Source organism: Lithohypha guttulata, assembly GCF_036872675.1.
Source record: "Lithohypha guttulata strain CCFEE 5908 chromosome Unknown scaffold_1, whole genome shotgun sequence".
NCBI classification, from domain to species: Eukaryota; Fungi; Ascomycota; class Eurotiomycetes; order Chaetothyriales; family Trichomeriaceae; genus Lithohypha; species Lithohypha guttulata.
In genome coordinates, this window is record NW_027042750.1 from 5,601,024 (window position 1) to 5,624,295 (window position 23,272).

The window sequence follows — 23,272 nt, forward strand, 5'->3', positions numbered from 1 at the left end:
CCTCGCGCTGTTTGGAGTTGCTATCATCGCTATCGTAGGGAATGTACTATCCGGGATTCTATTTTGAAGCCTGCAGCAAGCACAACACGAAGTCACCAGGGTCAAGATCAACGAAACTGCAGCTTCCGGGCGTGTCGTGATAGGCTCCAGACCCTCTAGCTCGGCGCCTTATCAGCACTAATGGCTACTCGGGGGCAAGTCTCGTGGTCTTGCGACGTATCACAAACCAGTGGCCTCCAGCGAAAAGAGCGGGGGCGGAGCTTATCCGTAGCCCTAGGCTGGATGGAGATGGTCGTGATTGAGATTGAACAAGAGTCGTGCCTTCCCTATCAACGTTACATCTGGTCGGTGATACCGTAGCATTCATCCTCAACTTGCCCTGCTTCCGTACCATCCATCTGGCTGTTTGTCATCCCCTCTCAAGCAGTTTGTCACATAACCACACTTACCAGTAATGCCCGAATTATCAGGTATCACATTGAAAGAACATCGGCACAGGCTTGCAATGTCAGTCAATGCATCAGTCATCAAGCGAGAGTTGAGTAACATGTGCATGTGCCATTGGCCATTAATTCGTCGACGCAACCCTTCATCTTCGTCATGCTGTGTTGTTATCATTGCCAACTGCTGACCCTCTATCATGTTTGTCTCTTCATTCTTCGTAGTCACCTACGCTGAATCCACGTCCTTGCCCTACTTTGCTAGCGAGAGCCGTGCATCGACTACGAAATGGCTCCCAGATTGACCAAGTTCACCAATGGCCTGCTGCTGCAAGACGATCACCTGATTGCTGGAGATCTCTGGATATCCTCCGACTCAGGCAAGATCATTTCCCCACAATCCGCCTTCTATGGCTCAGGGAGCACGCCCGATCTGGTTCTGGATCTGAAGGGCAAGATCGTCTCACCAGGCTTTATTGAGGCTCAGCTGAATGGATACAGCGGTCTTGACTTTGCCAAACAAGATCCCAACTTCGAGCAGAGGTTCCGAGCTGTTCGGGAAGGACTCATAAAGGCTGGCGTCACCTCCTTTACACCAACCATGACCTCCTCCTTGCCGGAAGTCTATCACACTAATCTACCATATCTTGGTCGAACACAAGCAAGAACAGCTTCTGAGGGCACTGAATGTTTAGGTGCACACGTGGAGGGTCCTTTCCTGAATCCCGAAAGGAATGGTATTCATACCAAGGAGGTATTACAGAAGGCCAAGGTCTGGGACGATATTGAGACATGCTATGGTGCAGATAATTTGAAGTATATTCGCTGCATTACCGCTGCACCGGAGCTGGGAAATATGGTGGACCTCATTCCGGAATTTGTGGCTAGAGATATCATCTACTCGACGGGACATTCAGATGCAACCTTTGAACAAGCACAAGATGCAGCAAGAGCCGGCGCAACCATGGTCACGCACATGTTCAATGCTATGCGACCATTTGGCCACCGCGATCCTGGCATCTTTGGTCTGCTCGGCCAACAACCGTCACGACCTACAACTCCAACTCAATCACCCCAGCAATCATCACCCACGACATCACCAACAATGAGATCCGCATCTAATAAACCACCTGTAACACCGCCACAACAGTTCTCTTTACCCCGACGTGCCTTATCAAACAGTTCTACCCGAACACCCACACCTAGAAGCTCAATAGACTCTACACGTCGGCGTTCTTCACCACGATCCTCCCTGTCAATCAGCACATCCATCACCTCTGTCCCTGATGCGACGCCAGAACCACCCTTCTTCGGCCTTATCAGCGATGGCATTCACCTTTCTCCTCCAACCCTCAAGATCGCTTATTCTGCGCATCCTACAGGCACCATCCTCATCACCGATGCCATGCCTCTTACAGGCCTACCTGATGGTGTTTATCCATGGACTAATGGCGAGAACATCATTAAGCACGGGTCGCGCCTAACACTTGAGAGGAATGGTCGTATTGCCGGATCTGCTGCGAGTTTACTTGAATGTGTTAACAACTTCATCGAGTGGACAGGCTGTGGTGTGGCTGAAGGTTTACGCGCGGTCACCCAGACACCAGCACGAATGCTGAGGGAAGAGGGAAAGGGGCGACTGGCTGTAGGTTGCGATGCCGATCTTTGCGTTCTGGAGCTGGACGAGGATGGAAAGTTAGTGTTGAGACAGGTGTGGAAGTTCGGCGAGTGTGTTCACGCTACTTGACGAATGCATCCAGAAGATGTCGGTGATGTTATGAGCTTTGCTTGGCATCCCCCATTGCGCGTTTCAATAATGGATGATTCACGCTTTCACGGCAATAGAATTTCTGTTGTGGTTTGCTCACGCCTAGACCATAACTATAGCTGTGGTAGTCATAATATTGCCATTTGCTTTCAAAATCTAGAATAGTTTCATAGACTCTAATGTACCACTATTTTCATGATCTATCTATCCACGACCTTAGCAGTGAATACTTTTGCTCACAACGCCTTGTCCGGGCATGACGAAGTTCTTCTCATGATCATGTCATCGAGATGAAAACACAATACGACTCTCAAATCTTCTATATAGAGGATGCGGCTGTAAGTGCTTGCAGAATCTTCCTCAGCAAGCCGATCATACGAAAAAACTAACACCATAAGCCAGGCAATCTCCCAACACGCAACACAAACAACGCCTAGTGACCTCCGTCAACCTATCATCAGTAACACCAATTGCAGTCCATCAACCGCATATCCACCCAGCAGTCGTATGACCTAGTTAGACACACTGGCATCACTCCCCACCTCAGCGCGTCCCTCACTCACCACCCTCTTAATATTCGTCTGCATATCCATACTCTGCGCCTCTTCAAAGTCCTCCCTAGGAACAGACCACCACTCCGGCGCATCGCCAATAGTCGCCCCCGTCAATCCAGCATCCCTCAAACGGCCCTTAGGTCTCATTCCTGCCTCGACTTGGCGCTGGTAACTCACATTACGGAGGCGGTAGTGTTCTGCCGGCGTGAGCCAGAGGTAGACCTCGATAACGATGGCATGGATGAGTGTTGCCAGCCAGGCGGCCATGATGAACAGGTGGCGGAGCAGGGCGGCTGAGTTCTCCGGGCCTTCGCCAATGGTGCTGACGCTGACGAATGTGCCGGTGTTGGTGGCGGGGTTGATGGTGATTTCTGGATTGGGGACGCCGGTGGTGAGGTCGAGGGGGTTGAGGCAGGATGGGTATAGCATCGCTGTTGGATTGCCTTCGTCGGGAACGCCGTAATGGGCGTACATGTAGACTATGGGTGTGTTAGTTCGGCTGGATCGGTGCAAGGCACATCTCCGGCGGAAAGATACTTACAAACTTCGGAACATCTGATGCTGATATGATATACGTAACCATACTTGACGACCACATACTGGCCAGCCATCATTATCAGTCTGAGGGTGATGATTGCTGCAGCCCAGGTCCAGACTCTTAACATCCAAGCTCTGTGTTGGTCGATTTGTAGTCTCTTGATGTTGACATACGCCAGTACGACGCCTATAGTAATCATAGTACCAAGGAGGCCAACCCAGACCTGCATGTCTGGAGAGCCACCAAGGGAGTGGTCTGCAATCATGAAGGCACCTGCGTTGGCGATAAGGAGAAGGAGTATCGTGGCGTACCCGTTGATACGGTGGAACAGGACTGCTTTGTGTCGGATGACGGGTATAAATTGCAGACAGGCAAGGAACCCACCGGGGAGAATTCCTGCAAGATGGAGAAGGATACCGATCTTGTGACGGCCAGCTCGGTAGTAGTAGAATTCCCCTGGAATCGCTTCCTGGTCCAAGTCAGTACACGCACCAACAGGAAAGCTAACAGTAAAGAGTATGTCTTCTTGCAACGAGTAGAGACATGATGCTGCCGTTATGGTGCTGACACCAGATGGGAGAGTGCTTACAGCAGAGAAAGTGGCCCAGTTGAGGTACATCATTCGACTGAGCACAAAGCCCATCAATCCTCCCACACCGATAAGGAACAATGGAAAGTTGTAGCCCTTGCGAAATCCAACGGGGTTGTAGATCTTTCTGAAACTGGTAACAAACACCTGTCCAGCCCGAGAATTTGGGTTGTGTACGTCCCACTTTGATCGAGGATTAGGATATGCAGTCATGTTTGCAGCTTGATGAACGTAATCTCTGAACAGAGGCTGGTGAAACGGAAGGAAAGGGGCGTATCAATGTGGGAAAGACAGAGAATTTGGCGGACATCTCATCGACGATTTTGAAGCATACTCACCTTATATATCAAGCGAGACGAGTCCCAGTATTCTTGTTTCTCTTTCCTCACCAACGGCCCTTGAGGCATGTGGACCCACAGGGCGATGACTTGCTATCCATAGCATTGCGCCGTACATGGACAACCTTCGATGCACATCGTGCTAGCTCATAAAAAGGCTGTACAGCCCTCAATCCAAGTCGACTCCGCCCTGCTGGCTCTTTGCGAAAACGCTTCGTACATTTCATCCGAGCTAAAATGCTTATGGAGAAGAGTAAGATTAGTAGGATATCCACGTACTGGACGACAGATAGCTCAAGCTGGCTTGGCGGCAAGAGGCAGTAGCGCGTCTCTCTGCCACATGCAGTAATGCTTGACATTTTATGCATCAAATTGGAGGCTGTGAGTTAGTCACCAAAGTACGACTTACCAAGCTGCAGTTCTTATTGTCTCGTCAGCATGAGGCTTGAGGGACTGAGCTTGGTCGTGATGTCAAGTGGTCCGGCTCACAAATGGCATGAACTGGCGCAACATTACCCCGAAGCGGTAAGTACGTCTTGGCGGACCCTCATCCGCTGACAACAACTAATCAGAGCACGGCGGAGAATGCACCTGCTGCAGAGCATGAAGCGACTCTCCATGGTGAAGAGAAACAGAGGAGGCAGTTGAGGCGGTCCTGATGACCCACTAAATGATATGAATAGTACATCACTATTCTGCAACATTCAGACACCGGCCTCCAACTGCCGTATGCTCGAATGGCGACGACACTGACTGATTCTTGGGACCTTGCTATCTAGAGATCACAAACGACCAGGTTCAGCTGTTTGGTAGTCTATGAATCCCAGGACGTTGGCATAGGTGGGCGGTGTGATTGCTTGAGACCTACGACGCTGGCAAAAGGTGCAAGACCATCTCGATGCTTGACAACTTCGGCGCAATCGCGCAAGGTCCCCAGGCTTCTCGTTGGCTGCAATGAAACGTGTAGTCCGTAAAGTTGAGCCCGCTAGCTGTATGAACCAGCATGTTCAGGTGTGAACTGTGCTGCAACGACGCATCTCGTTTTCGCAAACAAGAGAGCAGCACCATGCTGGATATATGTAAACTGTAATGGCCAACAGCTGGGCACCTTGACCGACTTCGTGTCGCACCTAAGATCCACACAAGCAACCTCTGATCTAGCGCTGCTGGAAGGAAACACATCTCGACCTGTTTAGCGGCAGTTTGACACCGTTGATAGACCAAAGACGGACCGTGTTTACTACCCTTGTGGCTCCCTTTAAGTGGGACGAGGTGGTCAGACCTGTTGCTCAATGGTCAGGCAGATAAAGGAGGAAGATTTCGGTCTCTTCTCATATCCATTTGGTTTTATATGCAGTTGGTCCACTAAGTTGCGATGAGTTGCAAGCATCGTCTGATTGGGTGAACTTCGCAGGACAGCGTTCGAGCTAACCCCTGCATAGGCTTGCTTACTCTTTTCTGAGTCTACTCGTTCACCCCAACTCGCATTCGCATGAGGATCCGTGTAGTACCGCTTCGGGACTGTTGAAGCCATCGAAAGCTGTCATCGTGGCTGCAGAGATTGGGTCTGCCAAGTGCATGTACTCTATAACGATCTGGTATTAGCCCGTAACAAGCTGACTGGAGACCGGGTCTTGGATTGTCGCTGTGACTGTCGCGATACTTGTATGGCAGACTCTTTCGAATATGAGAAGGTATTTCTTACCACTAGATTGAGCAATCTGGTTGGTCGAGGGGGTGGCCATCATCCTTGTGAAGAACAGCTCGGCTTACTCACAATCGAGACTATTATCACTCCTCTTACCACCAGTCATGCTGTCTCCGCAGCGAAGAGACAGGAACACGACGTAAGAGCCTGCATGTCACAGCGTTGATCAAGTGTCAACGGTGTGGTCTCCGAACAGTAAAGCCATTGAGACGAATTTCACCATCACAATACGGGTGTACATCCACTTCGAGTAATTTTCAGCAGACGGCAGACGATAAATCGTTGACGTCCACCGAGTACTTCCCAATTGATTGAGTAGCATTCGCAGAATTTCCTTGATTGCCATGACGGGGACTTGTGAATTGGCTGTTTCGTCTGCGTGAACCTGTGCAAGTTGTGACATGACTGCGCTTATGACTGCTTCTACAAGAAAGCCAAACAGATGTTACTAGCTCTGGTCCAGGCGGAGTCCTCGAGGCCATCTGCGTCCGGCGTGGTGAGACGCTCTGTCGCTGATCGGATCTCGATTATCATAGGTATGAGAGGCTGATTCATGGTTTCATGGATCTAGAAAAGCTGCTTTCGCCCCTGCTTAATCACTTGTTGAATATTCACCACTATCGTTTACGCTCCTGCTCACCATGAATTTTCCAATATGTCAAACGAAGGACGAGGAAAGCTATTCCCGAGATGCGTTGCTTGTCCCCTAACCACTAGCTCGTGGATGATCTTCACCAATCGCAAAACATCTGCCATTCTCCAGCACAAATCTAGAACTGCTCGACGATCATGTAAAATTATGCCGTAGACTAAGCCTTTACACCCTAGTCCAGCGATCGTTATGATCATCGATCGACGCCAATATAAAATCTCTCTTTGAACTGACCGTTTATGCATTATATGCGATTTCCCGCTAAGGAAAGTCGTTGATCAGTTCATTGGCAACGTCGTTGTGCTGCCATTCTGAATCTTCGTTGTGGGAAGACAAAACCATTTTGACTACCCGCACACCCTGCTCACTTTCCATCACGTTGCAGTATTCGCGGTAGAAGATACGCCATACCCGCAAATACCCCTGTATTGCGCTTCTCCAGCAAGAGTCTTCTTGCCTGACTTCGGACTTGAGAACCGTGTCTCGTTAATAGAAGTTTGACGTGCACTGACGTACTACCACAAACATCACCCACAATGTCACGCCAAAAATTGTCGGACATCCTCCCCACTCTCGCCTTTGGCACCGCAACATTCAACCAGCAATTCAATGCAGACCCCTACGCCTTGAGACCCAATGACATAGTAGCGAAAGCATTGGAGTCTGGTATCCGCGCCTTTGACACCAGTCCATACTATGGTCCTGCAGAAACAATCCTCGGCAACGCATTACACAGTCCACTGATCCGCTCATCACCTACTCTGCGTTATCTGAGGCGAAGCGACTACTTCATCTTGACAAAATGCGGACGAATCCGAGGTGATGAGTTCGACTACAGCGACAGCTGGGTCCGCTTCAGTGTGAAACGAAGTTGTCGACGGTTAAGGACAACTTATCTGGATGTTGTCTACCTACATGATATCGAGTTTGTCTCGCCTCAACAAGTCGTCAGCGCGATACGCACACTTCGAGCGCTGAGGGATCAAGGCCTGATAAGGTATGTGGGTATTTGTGGCTACCCAGTGCACGTTCTTGCTGAGTCTGCCGAGATGATACTACGAGAGACGGGTGAGCCTGTGGACATCGTGCAGACTTATGCCCACTACAGCGTGCAGAACCAGAAGGCGCTGGGTGTGTTGCGGAGAGTGATCGATGCAGGAGTTGATGTTGTCACGAATTCGAGTCCACTGGGAATGGGACTGTGTAGAAGTGCGGGCGTGCCACTAGGAGAGACCGATGGCGCGTGGCATCCAGCTCCGGATGCATTGAAAAGTAAATGCAAAGAGGCCGCGGATTGGATCGAGGAGGAACACAAAGAGAAGCTGGAAGACATTGCATTGAGATGGGCTATGGAGAGTTGGTTGACGAATGGTGCAGAAGCAGGAACAAGGGGGCCTAGCCCAGAAGAAGCAACGGCTGTGCTCGAGCAACGCGCCAAGGCAGCGGATGAAGGCGGTCGAGATGTGGTCAGTACACATGGTGAACAGGCGCCACAACGACAACGAGTAGGCATGTTCGTGATGGGAGTCAGCAAAGTCAGCGAGCTGGAACACACCATGGCAATTCACAGATCCATCATAACTGCGCAGGACAAACCACAAGACTCCAGAAGAGAGCATATCGAGCAAGTAACCAGGCATATACGCGAACACATTCTAGGTCCCAAGTGGACAGATTTTTCGTGGGACTCCCCGGACCCAGGCTTCACCAACACGCGGAAGACATTTGGAGTATCAGAGCTTGAACAGGCCGAAGAAGACGCTGACGCTGAGATTGCAGCAGCCAAGAATGATATGATGGGTGTGCGGCAAGACCCGTCGTCACGTTCGGGATCTGATATCGAGCCAGGAACGATAGTGGTTACGGAGGAAGATCTGGTGTGTCCTGTTACAGGGATGAAGGGGAAGATGCCGTCTGGTCACAGTGCGAAATCGAGCAGTATCGAAGTCAAAGAGTTGTCATAATACTTATAGCTATCGATTTAACTAACACCCACAATGAGTTGTGTAGTATTGATCACATCACTGATCTGTATACATTTGAACACTTTTGGCGACGTCGAGCTTGCTTCTTCTTCTCCTCTCTTTCAGAAAGATTGCACGAGAGAACCCTTTTGTATCTCTTGAATTTGCCCATTTGCTGTATTAGGGAACAGTCGTCCTCACTTATCCTTACAGTCCACCGCATCGACCTCTTCATCCTTGAGTTTCCATCTGGACAAAGCCGCTGCTGCCTCGATGCTTGACATCCTGATGATGGCAGTCCAGCCTAGCCATCAAGAACAATCGCGAAAACAATGACGTTGTCCAGGTATCGAAGAGCTTTCAGATCATGACAATGACACACAACAGCTCTTGTATAGCAACAATGCCTCGAAGAACAACCAGCTTGTTTCGACAAAGCCATGTTTTCATGCCTCAAAGCACCATTCTTTCCCAGTTGTCCCGTTAGAAAAGAGTCAGCAAGTCTCCAGGTCTCTTCGAAGGTACCATTCATAACCACAGAACGAAGCTGCTTTAGAACCAAGCCAAACATCAACAGAACCAAAGTCTCCAATCAAAAAACCAACAAAGGTAAGCAGCATCACACCCTCAAACAACATGGGTGTTCGTCGTGATATGAATGCCAAGGGCCGAGAAGTTATCGATACCATCAAACCATTCTTCAAGCCAGTCGCACAGAGAGTGATAAACAAAACTCAAAGAGCCCCTAGGACTCGCAAAGCTGACAGATACAGACCCAGAGATAGAGACAGCGATGATGACACCATCACCACACATAGACGGCAGGGCCGTTGCGAAGAACATTCCCGCTCACGATGGCATCTCTCAACATACACCAAACGACACATTGAACGGGAGTACATCGACGACAGACTCCCCAAGTTCGGCGCTTACTCGAAGCACGAACCCCTAAAAATCCTGCCGCATTGGTTTGAGACCCTGGAACTGGCTCGCAAGTTGTTGAAGATTGGCATTGCCTTGGGCAAGCAGTCGTATCCACACCAGTTCAAGAATCATGGTAGGTTGCCCCTGCGACTTGATGGGCCGTATTATGAGTTTCCTCTTTTGGCGCATGGAAAGTTTTTTGAAGGATATGAACAAATAAAGCCAGGAAAATTGAGGATTGTCTTTACGGGGGACGGAGAATTGGCGAACGTGGTCTGCCATGATGACACGGTAGAACATGGGTTCCGGTTGATAAAATGAATTAAACATAAAAACATATAAACTGTCCTGGGTGACAATTTCTTTTAAGGGTTGTGGCAGAGTGCTGTTTTTCTCTATCGTGATTTTGACTTATGGTCAAATTTGAATCTTATTGGAAGACTTGTGGTCGTGCAAGCATTGTCTGGTATCGTGGCCGTGCTGATCATTGAACAGACCTAATCCTGTAGGATGAGCAACAAGTTCATGGCCCACGAGTTTGAAATGGCCAAATAGATGAACGATTCCTGGCTGAAGCAGGTGCCGCCCAGTTTGAATCGTGTTATGGTGATTGTCGACCTTTTGTGGCGCTGAGCTCTATTGTTGCGGTTGGTTTTGGTTGTCAAGTTACGTGAATAAGGAAGGACTTTCCTAGTTGGACCGACTATTCGAGATGGCTTGTCTCAAATCGAGTAAGGCATGAATGCACGATGATTGCCTTGCTGCTCATCGTATGCCTCATAGACGCTCGCATTGTTCCCCGATAGGCTCGCGAAGAACCGGACAAGTTGACACTGGAAAGATGGTGAAAGCTTTGGGAGTACCTATATGGGCATGGTCAGCAGTCAAGTCCAGCCCCACTCAGATCATCGAGGATGCCCGCAACTCTGAATGCGATGTGGACGTCGCAAAGTGGCTCATGCTGTCCACGAGATCGTCCGTGAAAAGAAGTGAACTCAATCCTGATACCACTCACTTTGGGTTTTGGCCTCGATTCCTCGGTTTTGGATGGAAACAGATATTGACACAGACTGTACTCAAGTAATCTGCGTGAGTAGAGTACGTATCGATCGCCACCTAGTTTGTACAAAGGCAATACCTTGCCTGCATATCAACTCTTCATACATTCTTCAGTCCTGCGTATCCTGTGCAGCGTGCTAAACTACCTCTTTGCTTGGCAAATCTTGGGCGTAGCCTTCCTGTTTCTCTTTGTCCACTGAAATGTATGCTTTATTTTCAGGGCATGCACACTTGCTCACGCGTACGTTGTGGAGAGCTCGTGTGATAATTGACATCGCTTTTCCATCAAGCTCAACTGCTTTCCGAGCGCGTCTTGCTTAGTCACTGAAAGTCGTTATCTGCGAGGCGTCTTACAACCAAGTCTTCGCGATCAAACCATTCTGACTGGACCGCCGGTTTCTTTGTAAGGATAAGCCACTGGATCACCCTTCCTCAGCCAGATCTTTGTCCTCTTCTTTGAATTCACGTTCTCGACAAACACCTCTCTCGCGTAGTCGGCCTTCCATTTCCTGATGAAGCGTGGCTCCCACAGCTCACTTGCAATGCCTAAATCTTTACAACATCGGACCATAGCATTGGATTTACATCCTTCGGACGCGGTAGGAATTCCTTCTTTAGAAAAGTAGTCTTGCTCGCCACGGGCTATCGAGACGAGGCTGAGCGTGTTAGTAAGATTGTACAGGTATTCTAGGGAGAACGATAGCTTACCGGCCATATACAACCAGTGCGTACTCTCTCGTGACAGCCTTGTCTGTAACAATAGTCTCTCCACGTGGTGCGAGACCCCATGCGCCAGGTCCAAACGCCCGGTTTAGTACTCGTCTATACTGGATTTCAGGCATGAAGATGATTCCATCTGGTTTGATCTCAACAACTTCGGGGTCGAGGGGTGCAAGTAGGATGTCGGCTGCTTCTTTAGGAAATGCTTCTGAGGACAAGCCATGGAAGGATTTGGACCAGTCTACTCGGCTAGGATCGGTTTCATTGAGGGTAAGGTTCGAAGAAGGAGGCGAAGACAGGGATGACTCAGTGCCATTTGCTGAGGCCGTTGAGCTGACTCTGGATGGTGATGGAGTGGGCGAAACAGTTTCTGCAGCCAAGTATGAGGTTGGACTGTAGAACCTAAGACGTTGCCGCTGTACGACACCTCTACACTGTGATGAAATAGGACGTTGACATAACCTTAATACGCTGAGAGCGAACTTCGATGACTGCGGCATGGTTGTTGAATAGTCTACTGAAGAGGAAAGTTGCTATACAGTATTCAACCACTAAACACGTCCGACGCGTTGAGGCGGCTACATGAGTGGCAACGCCAAAACACTTGATGTTTCAGGCACCAACCATGCCCCGACAGCCTGAAGCAGTGCCTGTGGCAATGAGTCTATACAAGTTACCACCAGAGTAGTACTCGCACATCTTTTCAATTACAGTGTCTGTTGAGATGGCCATGTTCAAGCATCCTTGCTTCCTGTTCGCTGCTCATTGCCATGTCGTTTCCAGCATTCACGGAAAGCTTCCATCTGGTCAAACTTAGCTACAAATCGGAAATCGTTGGGGAACGAAAAGAATGCTCGCCTCTTTCTTGCATACTCGCCAATCCTTGTGATCGTAGTAACAGTCATTCATTTTCAACTGCTCGTCTAGAAATCCTTCAGCATCTTATCGAGCTTTGGTCGCGACTTCTCTCACCTCGACAGCCCGTGCTGAAGATTCTTTTGTCCCTGTAGCACAACATTAGCACTTACCAGTTTGATTCAGCGTGAAGAGCCATACCAGTCATCAAATTCTTCTTCTTCTGGTTCTTGTTGAGCGACATGTTTCTTCTCGTCGGCCATATCTGCCTTTAGTAGTCTTTTTTGAAGGTAGAAGAGAGGTGGAAAAGACAGGAAGGTGTAGAAGTGTATAGCTTCGAGGTCGGCTGTAACTTTCTCTAACAGTGGCAACACTTTCACTACACCACCACAAAATTCAGATTAGTCATGTCTACTCGACGCTTGAATATACTTGTCTACTCCGGTGCGATACAATCTCACGAGTCATGGTGGAAGAACGAGAATCTAATTTTGGCTTCAGGCAATGGCACCACTATCGAATCAGTTCGACACTGTCTCTACACCTTGCGAAGACTTCTCTCGCCAAATTATGCTGTCATCCCTGTCACTGGTGATATGCTCCTGAAAGAACCATGGCAATCCTCTTGTGCAGCACTGGTCTTTCCTGGTGGTGCTGATCAGGGCTATTGCAGGACCTTGAATGGTGCTGGAAATCGTCGCATACGGCAGTATGTTGAGCAGGGTGGCAGGTATGTCGGTTTTTGTGCCGGCGGTTACTACGGTACCGGCCGCGTCGAGTTTGAAGTTGGTAACAAGTTGCTGGAAGTGGTAGGCGATCGGGAATTGGCTTTCTATCCGGGCACCTGTCGAGGTTGCGCCTTTCGAGGCTTCATCTATCACTCTGAGAAGGGAGCTAGAGCAGCCGAGCTTTCCATCAACAGATCGGCATTTACTTCTGGATCCATACCGAATGTCCTCAAATCTTACTACAATGGAGGTGGTGTCTTTGTCGATGCACCCAAATTCGCAGACCAGGGCGTGGAGGTACTGGCGGACTACAATGACAAGCTGGACGTAGACGCTGGGGTCGGAAGAGCTGCTATAGTGTATTGCAAAGTCGGACAGGGAGCTGCACTGTTGACAGGCCCACATCCAGAGTTCGTCTATGGTTTCCATAAAGCGATCGACGACTGGTCACTGACAAAGTCCAGGTTCGCGAGCCAGAATCTCAGAAAGCCTGACGAGGATGTCCCAAACTTCAAGAACGTTGTTGATGAGCTTGCGAAAGACGAGAAACACCGGATGGACTTCCTGAAGGCCTGTCTGTTCAAGCTTGGCTTGACAGTGTCTGATGAGCAAAATGTACCTTCCCTCTCTCATATTCATCTTTCCGCATCGACTTCCACAAGTGCTGGTCAGGTTCTACAGAGCCTGAGCGAGCTAATAGTGAAAGAAGAACATATAGGTGATGTGATCAAGGATGAGAATGACGTGTTCCACATAGCTGAGGCAGGCCTGAACACGCATGGCTTGAAGGAGGCACTTCTCAGCAATGCGCAACCCTCCGTTCCTGTTAAGGAAGCACAAGCTGATCAGACTTCTGGCAGTTCAATCCCGTCTCAAAACTCTGAAGATACCACACAGGACCAGATCCTCGACTACAATTCAATACCGAAAACTCTTATCTTCCACTCCTCCACTTATCCTTCAGCGAAAGAAACACCTTATTTCAACCACAACGCGTTTTACTCCAACCTCCAGCATTATGTCTCGGAGCAAAAGCTTGAAAACCCAACTTTCGCACGGCACTTGCTGTATGGCGAAGTTGTAACCTCTACAAATACCATTCTCGAAAAGAATACCCGCATCCTCCGTCGTCTGCCTCATGGCACTACATTCACAGCAACGACTCAAGTCGCAGGTCGTGGTCGCGGCTCAAATGTGTGGGTCTCGCCAGCAGGTAGTCTCATGTTTAGTGTTGTCATACGCCACCCGGCGTCAAGCCTGGGTAGCGCACCGGTTGTCTTCATCCAGTATCTTGTGGCCATGGCAATTGTGCAAGGCATAAAATCTTACGACCGCAAAACCTATGCCAAACTTCCAGTGAAACTCAAGTGGCCCAACGACATCTATGCGCTCGACCCAACGAAAGCGCGCACTCCTGGCCTCAGTGAAAGTGAGAAATACACCAAGATTGGCGGTATTCTAGTTAATGCACACTACAACAATAAGGAGTACATCGCTGTCTGTGGTGCAGGCATTAATGTCAGCAACACAGCTCCCACCACATCCCTCAATGACCTTATTTCACTCCTACCTGGTTCTAGTTCTCCACCACCTTTCCAACTCGAACGTCTGCTCGCTTCAATCTTGACCTCGTTCGAATCACTCTACACCATTTTCTTACAGACCGGGTTTGATGAGACTATGGAGCAGCTCTACTACCGCGACTGGCTACACATGGATCAGATCGTGACCGTAGAGAGTGAAGGCGGAGTCAAGGCACGAATTAAGGGTATCACGAGGGATTATGGACTATTAATTGCCGAGGAGCTGGAAGATGTCCATGGAGATTGGAGGCCGACTGGGCGGCGAATGACACTGATGAGCGATAGTAACAGCTTTGATTTCTTCAGGGGACTGGTGAAGAGGAAGGTGTAGGCTTATGAACCAGGTTAGCCGAAAAAGAAAAAAATGTTCAATTGATCTTGTGCTGTTGCATGCTGTGCTGTGAGGTCAGACGAAAATGTTCTAAACAACCTGCGATTAATCAAGGTCAACATCAAGATCAACTACGACCTCAAGATCACAGCATACAGCCATGTCCTCACTGATACCTGTTTGCCAGGCTTCTAAGCCTTCGCAGGGCATGACTCAACTTTTTCCAGCTCACCAGTCAACATGCAATCCACTCCTTAACCCATCCCGCCAGTTCGGTACCCCAGTCTCCACCGCGGTCACAACTTGCCTATTCCGATACACCTCGCCAACATTCTTGGCACTAACTCGAAAGTCTATATTGGCGTTGCCTGTCTGCTGCAGATTGAGCACAAAAAGAAAGGTCCTCAATGTCGATAGCGATTGATTATTGGGTATCATGGGTGGATTGGATTGATCTGAGCTGCAAAAGGTCCTCGAGGGAAAGGCATAAGTGTCGCGATGTTTTACGCTGTAGATGTCGCTTTTGCTTGGTTGGTTGTTCGGTCGTTCGTTCACATACACTCGCGAGAAGTAGTGGAGTATAGTAGGATACGTATACTATCCTATACTGTGCTATACTATACCATACCATACCATACCACAACCACAACCACAACCACACTATACAACATACTACAACACTTCAATTCACACCATACCAACCCAATCATAGGTAGTTCTACTACTACCACTACAAAAACAAACCTAACCACAAAGCTTCTTCCTCTCTTCAACCAACAACACAAGTAAGTACCCTACATCACACCATATCCAAACCTCATTCAAAACTAACCAACAACCATTCCCAACCATAAAACTGATACAAACCCCTTTTCAGTCCATCCTCACAATGCCATTCACACACATCAACCGCCGCCCCACTCCCCACCCCCACGCCCGCATCCCAACTGAGCCTCGAGCCTTCCACCGCTCAGCTCAAAGAGCCACTCTCCTCTCTCGGCGGCAGAAGAAGCGATTGAGGGATATCGCAAGGGAAGGATTGGCGGTGCTGAAGGCAAAGGCACGGAAGGCACGGGAGGAGGACTTGAAGGTGTGCTGGGCGTTTTTGAAGGAGGTTGACAAGTATGTTCCGCGTGTCGGGTGTGGTGGGTATGGTGGTGAGGCCGGGGAGAGGAGAAAGGAGGAAGTGAAGGGGTATATGAGCTGGGAGGAGTTCAAGGAGGAGGAGGAGAAGAAGAACTATGAGGCGGATTGTGAGGATAATGGGGTTAGGCAGTCGGAGAAGGATGAGATGGAAGTGAGTGAGGGAGGAGGAGGAGGAGGAGGAGGATGAAGTCGAAGTAAAGATTAAGCAAGAAGAGAGTGAGAAAGAGGTAGTGGTTCATCCTAGCATCGAGAGGGACGAAGAGGAAGAAGATCCTGACATTAAACACTGGGTTGCACGAGTGGGATTCGCCACGACATATGAGGAGGTGGTGAGGACGCTATGGAGTCGCGGGAATCGTTAGAAAGTAGGCACGATTGAGATGTCCATGGCAAGCGTTTTGGTTAACTGTTGGGTTGGAGTGATAGGTGGTTGTCGAATGCAACCATGATAAAAGTAACCTGAGAACAAAGACTAGTAGTTCCAGTATCTTTCACATTCTGTTCTTTTTTCCTGCCATTGAATGATATCTCACCATCCTAGCAGGCTTACCAGATCGCCGATAGGTCCGCCATCATCTCTTCTCAATCCAACCGCACCCAACAACCAACCTTCTACCAGCCACCGACTTAGCATTCCGGCCATCGCTAAGCCGGTGGCGATGATATATCCGCAGTCAAGCAGAATCAATAAAGCCTCGATATTGTTCACTAGAACAACCCAGCTGATATATGATGCAGCACGAGAAGCGAATGGTCCATCTTTCTCTGCTGAAGAAGACGAGGATGTGGGCCATATGACGAGGAGGATAGGGAAGAGCTTGGTACAGCTGGAGACTAGGAGTGCCGTCGAGATAGCGCTGGGAGTGGCGTGGCGGACGGCAGGTGTGAGACTTTGGAATTCACTGCTGTCTTGAGGATGTGGTAATGCTTGCGTTGGATGTGCACTGGAAGTGGAAGCAGGTGAGATTAGTTCGGAGGACGTATGCCGTGAGTGAGCTCTTAAATCCCTAACATTACTCGTTTCTTTTGCGGATAGCCTACCCGTGTGCCTGTCTTCCATACTCTTTTTTCGCAGGATGTAGTGCGCTAGGAGTCGAATCGTGAAGTGCTGTGCCAGGGTCGCGACAACGTTGAGTGTGAGGAAGAACAAATACTGTCCCACAATAGGCCAGGATGTCAGTACTGTGCTCGCGGCTTGTGATGTCTCCTTCGTGTTCGAAGCGTCATTGCCTTTCTCAATCCGTGCCCAGGTGATGTAGACATCGAACAGGACTAGGAGGATGCCAAGGCGAAGGATTGACGGGTCGAGTTTGTCGGTAATTGAGCTGGACTTGGTGGGCGAGGAGGTGGAAGAATTCAGACGATTGAAGAGGAGATGACGGTAGACCTGTGGGATAAGATGTGTTAGATACTATCTCGTGAGTATCACTTTGCACACATATTGAAGGGATCATAGTCGGGTGTTTTAGATTCGTGGATCTGGTAGCCCAGAATCATCGGTGCGGTTGATCCCGATGGTTCAGGAAGAGTTGGGAAGGTCGTATTCCCATCTTGACAGGCCGAGGACTGCTTCGAGCGAGAAACCAGTAGGAAGACTCTCACATCCACGAACCAGCTTCCATCAACACCACTTCCGCAATGCTTTCCAACCAATTCCCGCTATCAACACAATTCCGTCCATCGGACGTGCAAGCACTGACTTACCTGAGGCTTAATCAATACCAAATCAATGAATAGCACCACATAATCATGCTCAACATATTTGTCCGCAAAGCGCTTACAGTTCGGACACTGGGTAAGTCGAACACCCTTGCCGAGCGTTCTGTCGTCTGCTTTGCTGTAGGTCGTGTATAGGTTCGGTAAAGGGTAAGAGCAGTTGATACAGATATAAGACATTCTAGATTGATGGACTCATGAAGACAAGCTTCCTCCAAGGAGTCAATGAGCTGTGATAGGGGCGGTGATGTGCGCGAAGTTGATTCAGGGCCGGTGGCTCATGGCGCGAAAGTCATCGACCTAGCATGTCTGGAAACCTTGGTGCGCCTTAGTATGTAAGACCGAGTGACGGAGTTTTAGTGCATTCACGCGCGCGACAAGGAGACGCTGGTGAGATGCATCGATAAACTCAAGAACAACGATTCTTCTATGGATCTACATGTGTTGACTTGGGAGTTCTGAGCAAGCAAAAGATTCATGACTGAAGAAGTAGCCGCCGCAATAATTTGTCCCCCACAGAATGGTCATCTTGAACACTCAATAGGCGAACGAGCGCTGGAGGATTGACGCCTAAGGATACCTTGAACTTGGTAAGTGGCCGCTAGATCATTGAACAACATCTTCATTTGGTTTCCACAATCCCACTACCTGTGTACAGACAACAACAAACAGCTGCCCATCTGAAACACAAATAGATCAAATACGTAATGAATATAACTTCAATCGGTTCCTAAACCTCGATGCCATTGTTCTATATACCCTCGCGGTCCAACTTCAGCCAAGGGACACATAATTAATGAACTCCTTGTAAACATGCCTCAAAATAACACAGTATTCACCACATGCTGGATCTGCTATCTGGTCTCCCTCCTCAGGATTTCCTTTTCCATCCCCCATTTTCTCTATTTTGTTCTGCTGTCAATGCATGCCTATGTAGAGTCTCGTGTTCTCCAACATGTCTGCAACCAATGTAGTTTCAAGTCGAGCTGTTGTCCTTGAAAAGGTAAACGCCAGAAATCCTCGATAAATGTTAATTTCCCCTGGATCCTACACATCGTCATTATCATTTCATCTTCAACCATAGAAAATCATATCTTCGTCAATTCATGCATATCAGGTTCATCGTAGCCATTTTCGTGGTTCTTGAGTATCGGAATTGTGGGCATATTTTTGTATTCTTCGTAAACGTGGTGGTCATGAGGCGAGGGCTCTACCAGTACCTTTGGGCCACTTGGTTCGGAATCGGATCCTCGTATGTATGCAGTGGTGCCGGAGAAATTTGTCTCCCCGACACTGACATCGCAAGCGTATATTGTATCATTACTACTGCGTTCTGACTGAATCGGACCAGCAGACGCAGGTCGTTCCGGCAGATCCAGTGTACTCGTTCGAGGACTGATTTCGGGAGAACCTCTCAACGTATCTGTCGATAGTCGTACTTTACTCGTTTTAGGTGTTAGATCATCTGCTGACCTTGACCTTTGCCATTTTGGCAAGCGAAATGGGCTGGGTGTTTGGGGTGCTTGGGTTGGCACGATCCTCGTCGTTTCCAAGCCGCTATCAGTCGTACCAGGGAGAATCAAATTCTTCGGGTTAGTCTGGTAAGAACGTTGATCTTTGACATCGGAGATATCGTCTCGACCTTGTGAGAACCCACGAAGCGCGGCGCTAGAATACACCAGATCATCGTCATCATGATAACCAAGCTCAAAATCAGTTGAATCCTCTCCCTGGCTCTTGTATGCCCTGTCTTTCGCAAGGGCTCGGCCTCGTATATTCTCGAACATTGAATCTGTGCTCTGAATGTCATATTGTGATGATTGTGGGTATGTAAAGGTCCAGTCATCCTTAGAACTCTGTGGTGAATACAATAACTCTTGCTCATGCTTGAACCTCTCGAGGTCATCACGTTCAACAGCAGCACCAGGATCGATGTACTGTTTGGGCTCCAGTCGTGAGAGGCTGTGTGGCCGAGGAGAAAGCCCAACTGGGTGGACAATATCGCTGTTTGGTTCAGTGAGTGCTGGAAATAGCTTGACAAGCTCGGTTGCTGATAATCGATCTCGTGGCGCATTCGATAAACAGATTCGCACAATTTCTCTGAACCAGTCTGGCACTTCGGCCGGAAAATCATCCGTCGTCAAAGGAGGGTCATGCCGTTCGGGCTCATCATCGTCCATGGCCAGGGCCCATAAGGTCATCCCGAGCTGGTACAAATCCGACTTTTCACCGATATACATCGAAATTCGCTGATTGCTCGCAATCTTCTGTGCAATCTCTGGTGGTTCCCAACCAACAGGACAACCTCGTCTGTTAATGTCGATGATCTTGGCGTGGTTTTGTTCATCCACGACAACGTTCGATAAAGTGAAATCTCCTTGCACGTACCCTTCCTGGTGAATATCTCTAAGCCCGGTAACAGCTTGGCGAGCCCAGAGCTCTCGATGTTCCCACGGAATTCGGCCTTTATGGTCGTACAGCAAGTCAACAATTGCACCTCGCTCCGCGAATCCTATCAACAGCCCTTTGACTACCTGCCTTGTATCATCCAGAATGATCGCTTCCAGCTTGATGACATGTTCCGAGTCTCGTAGAGAATGTAGAGCATTGATCTCATATAGGAATTCGTCGACGGTGTCCGGACTAGGAATCTCTTTTTTTATATAGGCCCTGCCTTCATGCCATACTCGGTAAACAAAACCTGACAGATGAGCATCAAAGGCAATCTCACTTTCACACAGCTGCATTGGCCTAGCAGATGGATTTGGATCATCAAGGACATGACGCACCATCGATCGTTGAGGATACGAAATGATCTCATTGACGTCCTCCGTCACATGAACATGCAACCTACCTTCACTTGTTTCCAACTTGAGGTTAGTCACTGTTTCGTAGAATTGAATTTCTGGCAATGACTCGTGGATTGCCTCGTAAATGGCCAAACTCTTGTCCCTCTGAAACTGCAATTCCTTCAAATCAATTTCGAGGGATCCTATCTCAGCGCGACGATAATCACAGGAAACTGTCACTCGACGCCATTTCGTTGGCGTTTCGGCATATGTCACGAAGAACTTTTCTCGATCGGATTTATCTCGGAAATGCATAGACAAATTCAATATCCATTTCGTGTCAAGTTCACGTTGTAGCTGAGCTCGGTGACTGTCGTCCCAACAATAAGAAGATGCCCTCGATAATGGCCGCGACGGACGTTCCTCGTATTCAAAGACACTGTCTTCACGTAGAGGAGGGGTCGGAGGAGCTAGCTCTACGGGCAGTGCAGGAGCATTAATTGTCAGCAGCGGCGTTTCGACAGTAGAAGAGACAGCTGGGGCTGATGCACGGAAAGTGAAGCTTGGTGGTGGTGATGATCTGGCACGCGGCCTTTGCATATCACATGTCGATGTATGTCGTGAGGCCGAGACAGCACGACGTTCCTGCGATACTGGGTCGACGGGAAATAGTCGTTCACGTCGCTCTGAATTCTGCCTTTTAAAGGTCGTCTGTCTCGGCAAGCTGGTAATAGGTCTCTCTTTGTCCTTTGGTTGCGTCGAGTGATTCCACTGGCCTTGTAGAGACACCGGCGGCCAGGGCGATGTGTCATCAATGCTATTACTGACACTCTCTGGACTTTGACAACGTGATTCGTCTTTCACAAAGATGGAGTGACCGAGAAGTTTCTGCATCCACATCGGTTTGAAAAGAGAATGGCGTGACTGAGAGTGATCGGACAGTATCGTGCCGGTGGGGGATGTATGCCTATTTCCCAGATGCATCCTGACCAGGCCGGCGAACGATCATCATCTGTCGGACAAAGTACGAGGTGCAACAGAAGCACAAGCGAGACACTGTAGTACTTGCATCTGAGGTGATACAGGAATAGTTGACAGGTCCTGCAACTCGAAAGTATGGATTAACGGCAGTGCAGTGCTGGGAGCTTTGCTTGCACAAAGAACTGGTTTGATCGAGACCAGATGTTGTACTACCACGTTTTCAATGAGATGCTTTTGTGACCCAAGGAAGCGCTTTGATGAACGTGTCCACTCTGTCTATGCTGAATGAAAATGCCTCGATTAAAACCCACTCCACTTATATTTTCGTGTCTGCAGCTCGAAAGGAAGAACGAAGTCAGTAAAGGTCTGAGCACAGTGGCGCAAAATGCGACTTCGGTTGGTGTGAGGAAGGATGGACTGAGCGTGGTTGCCAATTCGGCGAATTGTCAGTCGAGCACTGACTGATGAGGGAGCTAAGCCTGTTTCAAGTTCTTGGAGACTTTATTGGCCAAAGCTCTGGCGTCATTCGGGGGGCAGGTACTAAAATTCCTTCTCTGAGTGCTTCGCAGCGCTGGCAAGTCTTTTCCTGGACGGCGCCGCAGCTGATATTGATATCCCGAGTAATTCGTCTGTGCGTTCAGATGTTGACTTCACCGCTTCATCTCGAGGTCGACGATGCTTCCGAAACAAGTTAAACTTCTTGCCTGGCGTATCACGCGGATATGAGGGCGAAATGGAATGGTCGGGGAACTGGGCTTGGGCACTATTTACTTGCAGTGACTACGAGCCTTAGCACGATGCATTCTGCAGGAGCAATGGAGAGGAGAAACAGTAGAGGTTTCTCGCCTGGTCTACAGACGAACAACTGTCAAGCCACTCATGCCACGATGCTATCGGCCGTCGTAAAGAAGCTACAGTATAGTCTAGCTCGCCAGCACGTCTGTCAGCAGTTCACAAAATGGGATGTTGAGCCAAGTCAGTAATCAGTCTCTCCGCATATTCGTACGCTTCGAGACCTCCTTCCGTCGCACAAACGTATGCGAGCTTTGTATACACTTCCAGCAAGTCCCTCATGGCATTGGTCGCAAGCAAGCTATTTCAGATTAGGCTTATTCCCAACGTTCGTCAGGCTGTTCTAAATTGCATGTATTTCCAGCTGCGACACCACGCGCAGAGAATCTATGCTGCCACGATTATGCTGCCTGACGCTGCACCAGTAATGCCGGAAATTGCGGAGGCTGTGACCAGTCACAATCTACTTTCCGGGACTGGCGACAGTTCATTCGTCGATAATTTGGTACGACTTGAACCGTTTCTTCTCTCTAGCCATCTTCATTTTCTAGCGTTGACACACCGCGCATCCGTGCATATACTACTGCAGCATCCGCAATGAAACAATTCGAGGTCGCCTGACTTTGGAGACCTTACCTAGGCGCTCATGCAGCCGTCCAGTGTCAGATGTCCGTGCTGGATGTTATTGGTAGCATTGCAGTTGGGCAGCGATCACAGCTATGTTGTCCTCGTCGTCATTTTGCAGCTTATGAGTACATTAAACTTCAGGTAATCGCTCATCCCTATACCGAACGCAAGACTACAGCAGCGTGGCTGTAGGCTATAATCTACGAGGTGATGCCGCAGTAAGTGGTAAGAAAAAGGTAATCTTTTCCACGCCTCATTGTGTCCTGAGAATAATAGCGATGATAACAGCTATGTTGTCGCAGAAGCTCGTATAGCAAATCGCGTTCTGTTGAGCAGCGAGCTGTCTTTCGGTCGACGCTTCGAGGCAGGAAATGTATGGACTGTAAGCATGCGACTACTCAACTCGGGCAAAGAAGTCGGCGGCGACTTTGGCCTTGTTGTAGATGCTCAGAGCAAAGTCTCCACCCGCA

At 49.0% G+C, this 23,272-nt stretch overlaps 9 protein-coding genes across 9 annotated transcripts; 5 read left to right on the forward strand and 4 right to left on the reverse strand.

Annotated features, from left to right (window-relative positions):
• Positions 1-729: 729 nt before the first annotated feature.
• On the forward strand, positions 730-2,187 carry NAG2 (N-acetyl-glucosamine-6-phosphate deacetylase; the record flags this gene model as incomplete). Its single annotated transcript, XM_064896436.1, has 1 exon — positions 730-2,187. One exon carries the CDS (start codon positions 730-732, stop codon positions 2,185-2,187), a length of 1,458 nt encoding a protein of 485 aa, XP_064759123.1.
• Positions 2,188-2,720: 533 nt separating this feature from the next.
• Positions 2,721-4,102, reverse strand: LTR64_002063 (uncharacterized protein; the record flags this gene model as incomplete). Its single annotated transcript, XM_064896437.1, has 2 exons — positions 2,721-3,241; positions 3,304-4,102. 2 exons carry the CDS (start codon positions 4,100-4,102, stop codon positions 2,721-2,723), a joined length of 1,320 nt encoding a protein of 439 aa, XP_064759124.1.
• Positions 4,103-7,123: 3,021 nt separating this feature from the next.
• On the forward strand, positions 7,124-8,551 carry LTR64_002064 (uncharacterized protein; the record flags this gene model as incomplete). Its single annotated transcript, XM_064896438.1, has 2 exons — positions 7,124-7,584; positions 7,696-8,551. The coding sequence occupies 2 exons, from the start codon at positions 7,124-7,126 to the stop codon at positions 8,549-8,551; spliced, it is 1,317 nt and encodes a 438-aa protein (XP_064759125.1).
• Positions 8,552-9,187: 636 nt separating this feature from the next.
• On the forward strand, positions 9,188-9,796 carry LTR64_002065 (uncharacterized protein; the record flags this gene model as incomplete). Its single annotated transcript, XM_064896439.1, has 2 exons — positions 9,188-9,608; positions 9,681-9,796. 2 exons carry the CDS (start codon positions 9,188-9,190, stop codon positions 9,794-9,796), a joined length of 537 nt encoding a protein of 178 aa, XP_064759126.1.
• Positions 9,797-10,904: 1,108 nt separating this feature from the next.
• Positions 10,905-11,754, reverse strand: LTR64_002066 (uncharacterized protein; the record flags this gene model as incomplete). The annotated part of the gene is made up of 2 exons (XM_064896440.1): positions 10,905-11,190; positions 11,243-11,754. The coding sequence occupies 2 exons, from the start codon at positions 11,752-11,754 to the stop codon at positions 10,905-10,907; spliced, it is 798 nt and encodes a 265-aa protein (XP_064759127.1).
• A 762-nt stretch (positions 11,755-12,516) lies between these two features.
• Positions 12,517-14,751, forward strand: BPL1 (biotin holocarboxylase synthetase; the record flags this gene model as incomplete). The annotated part of the gene is made up of 1 exon (XM_064896441.1): positions 12,517-14,751. One exon carries the CDS (start codon positions 12,517-12,519, stop codon positions 14,749-14,751), a length of 2,235 nt encoding a protein of 744 aa, XP_064759128.1.
• An 889-nt stretch (positions 14,752-15,640) lies between these two features.
• LTR64_002068 (uncharacterized protein) lies at positions 15,641-16,084 on the forward strand (the record flags this gene model as incomplete). Its single annotated transcript, XM_064896442.1, has 1 exon — positions 15,641-16,084. The coding sequence occupies one exon, from the start codon at positions 15,641-15,643 to the stop codon at positions 16,082-16,084; it is 444 nt and encodes a 147-aa protein (XP_064759129.1).
• A 342-nt stretch (positions 16,085-16,426) lies between these two features.
• LTR64_002069 (uncharacterized protein) lies at positions 16,427-17,793 on the reverse strand (the record flags this gene model as incomplete). Its single annotated transcript, XM_064896443.1, has 2 exons — positions 16,427-17,284; positions 17,602-17,793. The coding sequence occupies 2 exons, from the start codon at positions 17,791-17,793 to the stop codon at positions 16,427-16,429; spliced, it is 1,050 nt and encodes a 349-aa protein (XP_064759130.1).
• A 908-nt stretch (positions 17,794-18,701) lies between these two features.
• Positions 18,702-21,386, reverse strand: LTR64_002070 (uncharacterized protein; the record flags this gene model as incomplete). The annotated part of the gene is made up of 1 exon (XM_064896444.1): positions 18,702-21,386. One exon carries the CDS (start codon positions 21,384-21,386, stop codon positions 18,702-18,704), a length of 2,685 nt encoding a protein of 894 aa, XP_064759131.1.
• Positions 21,387-23,272: the final 1,886 nt, after the last annotated feature.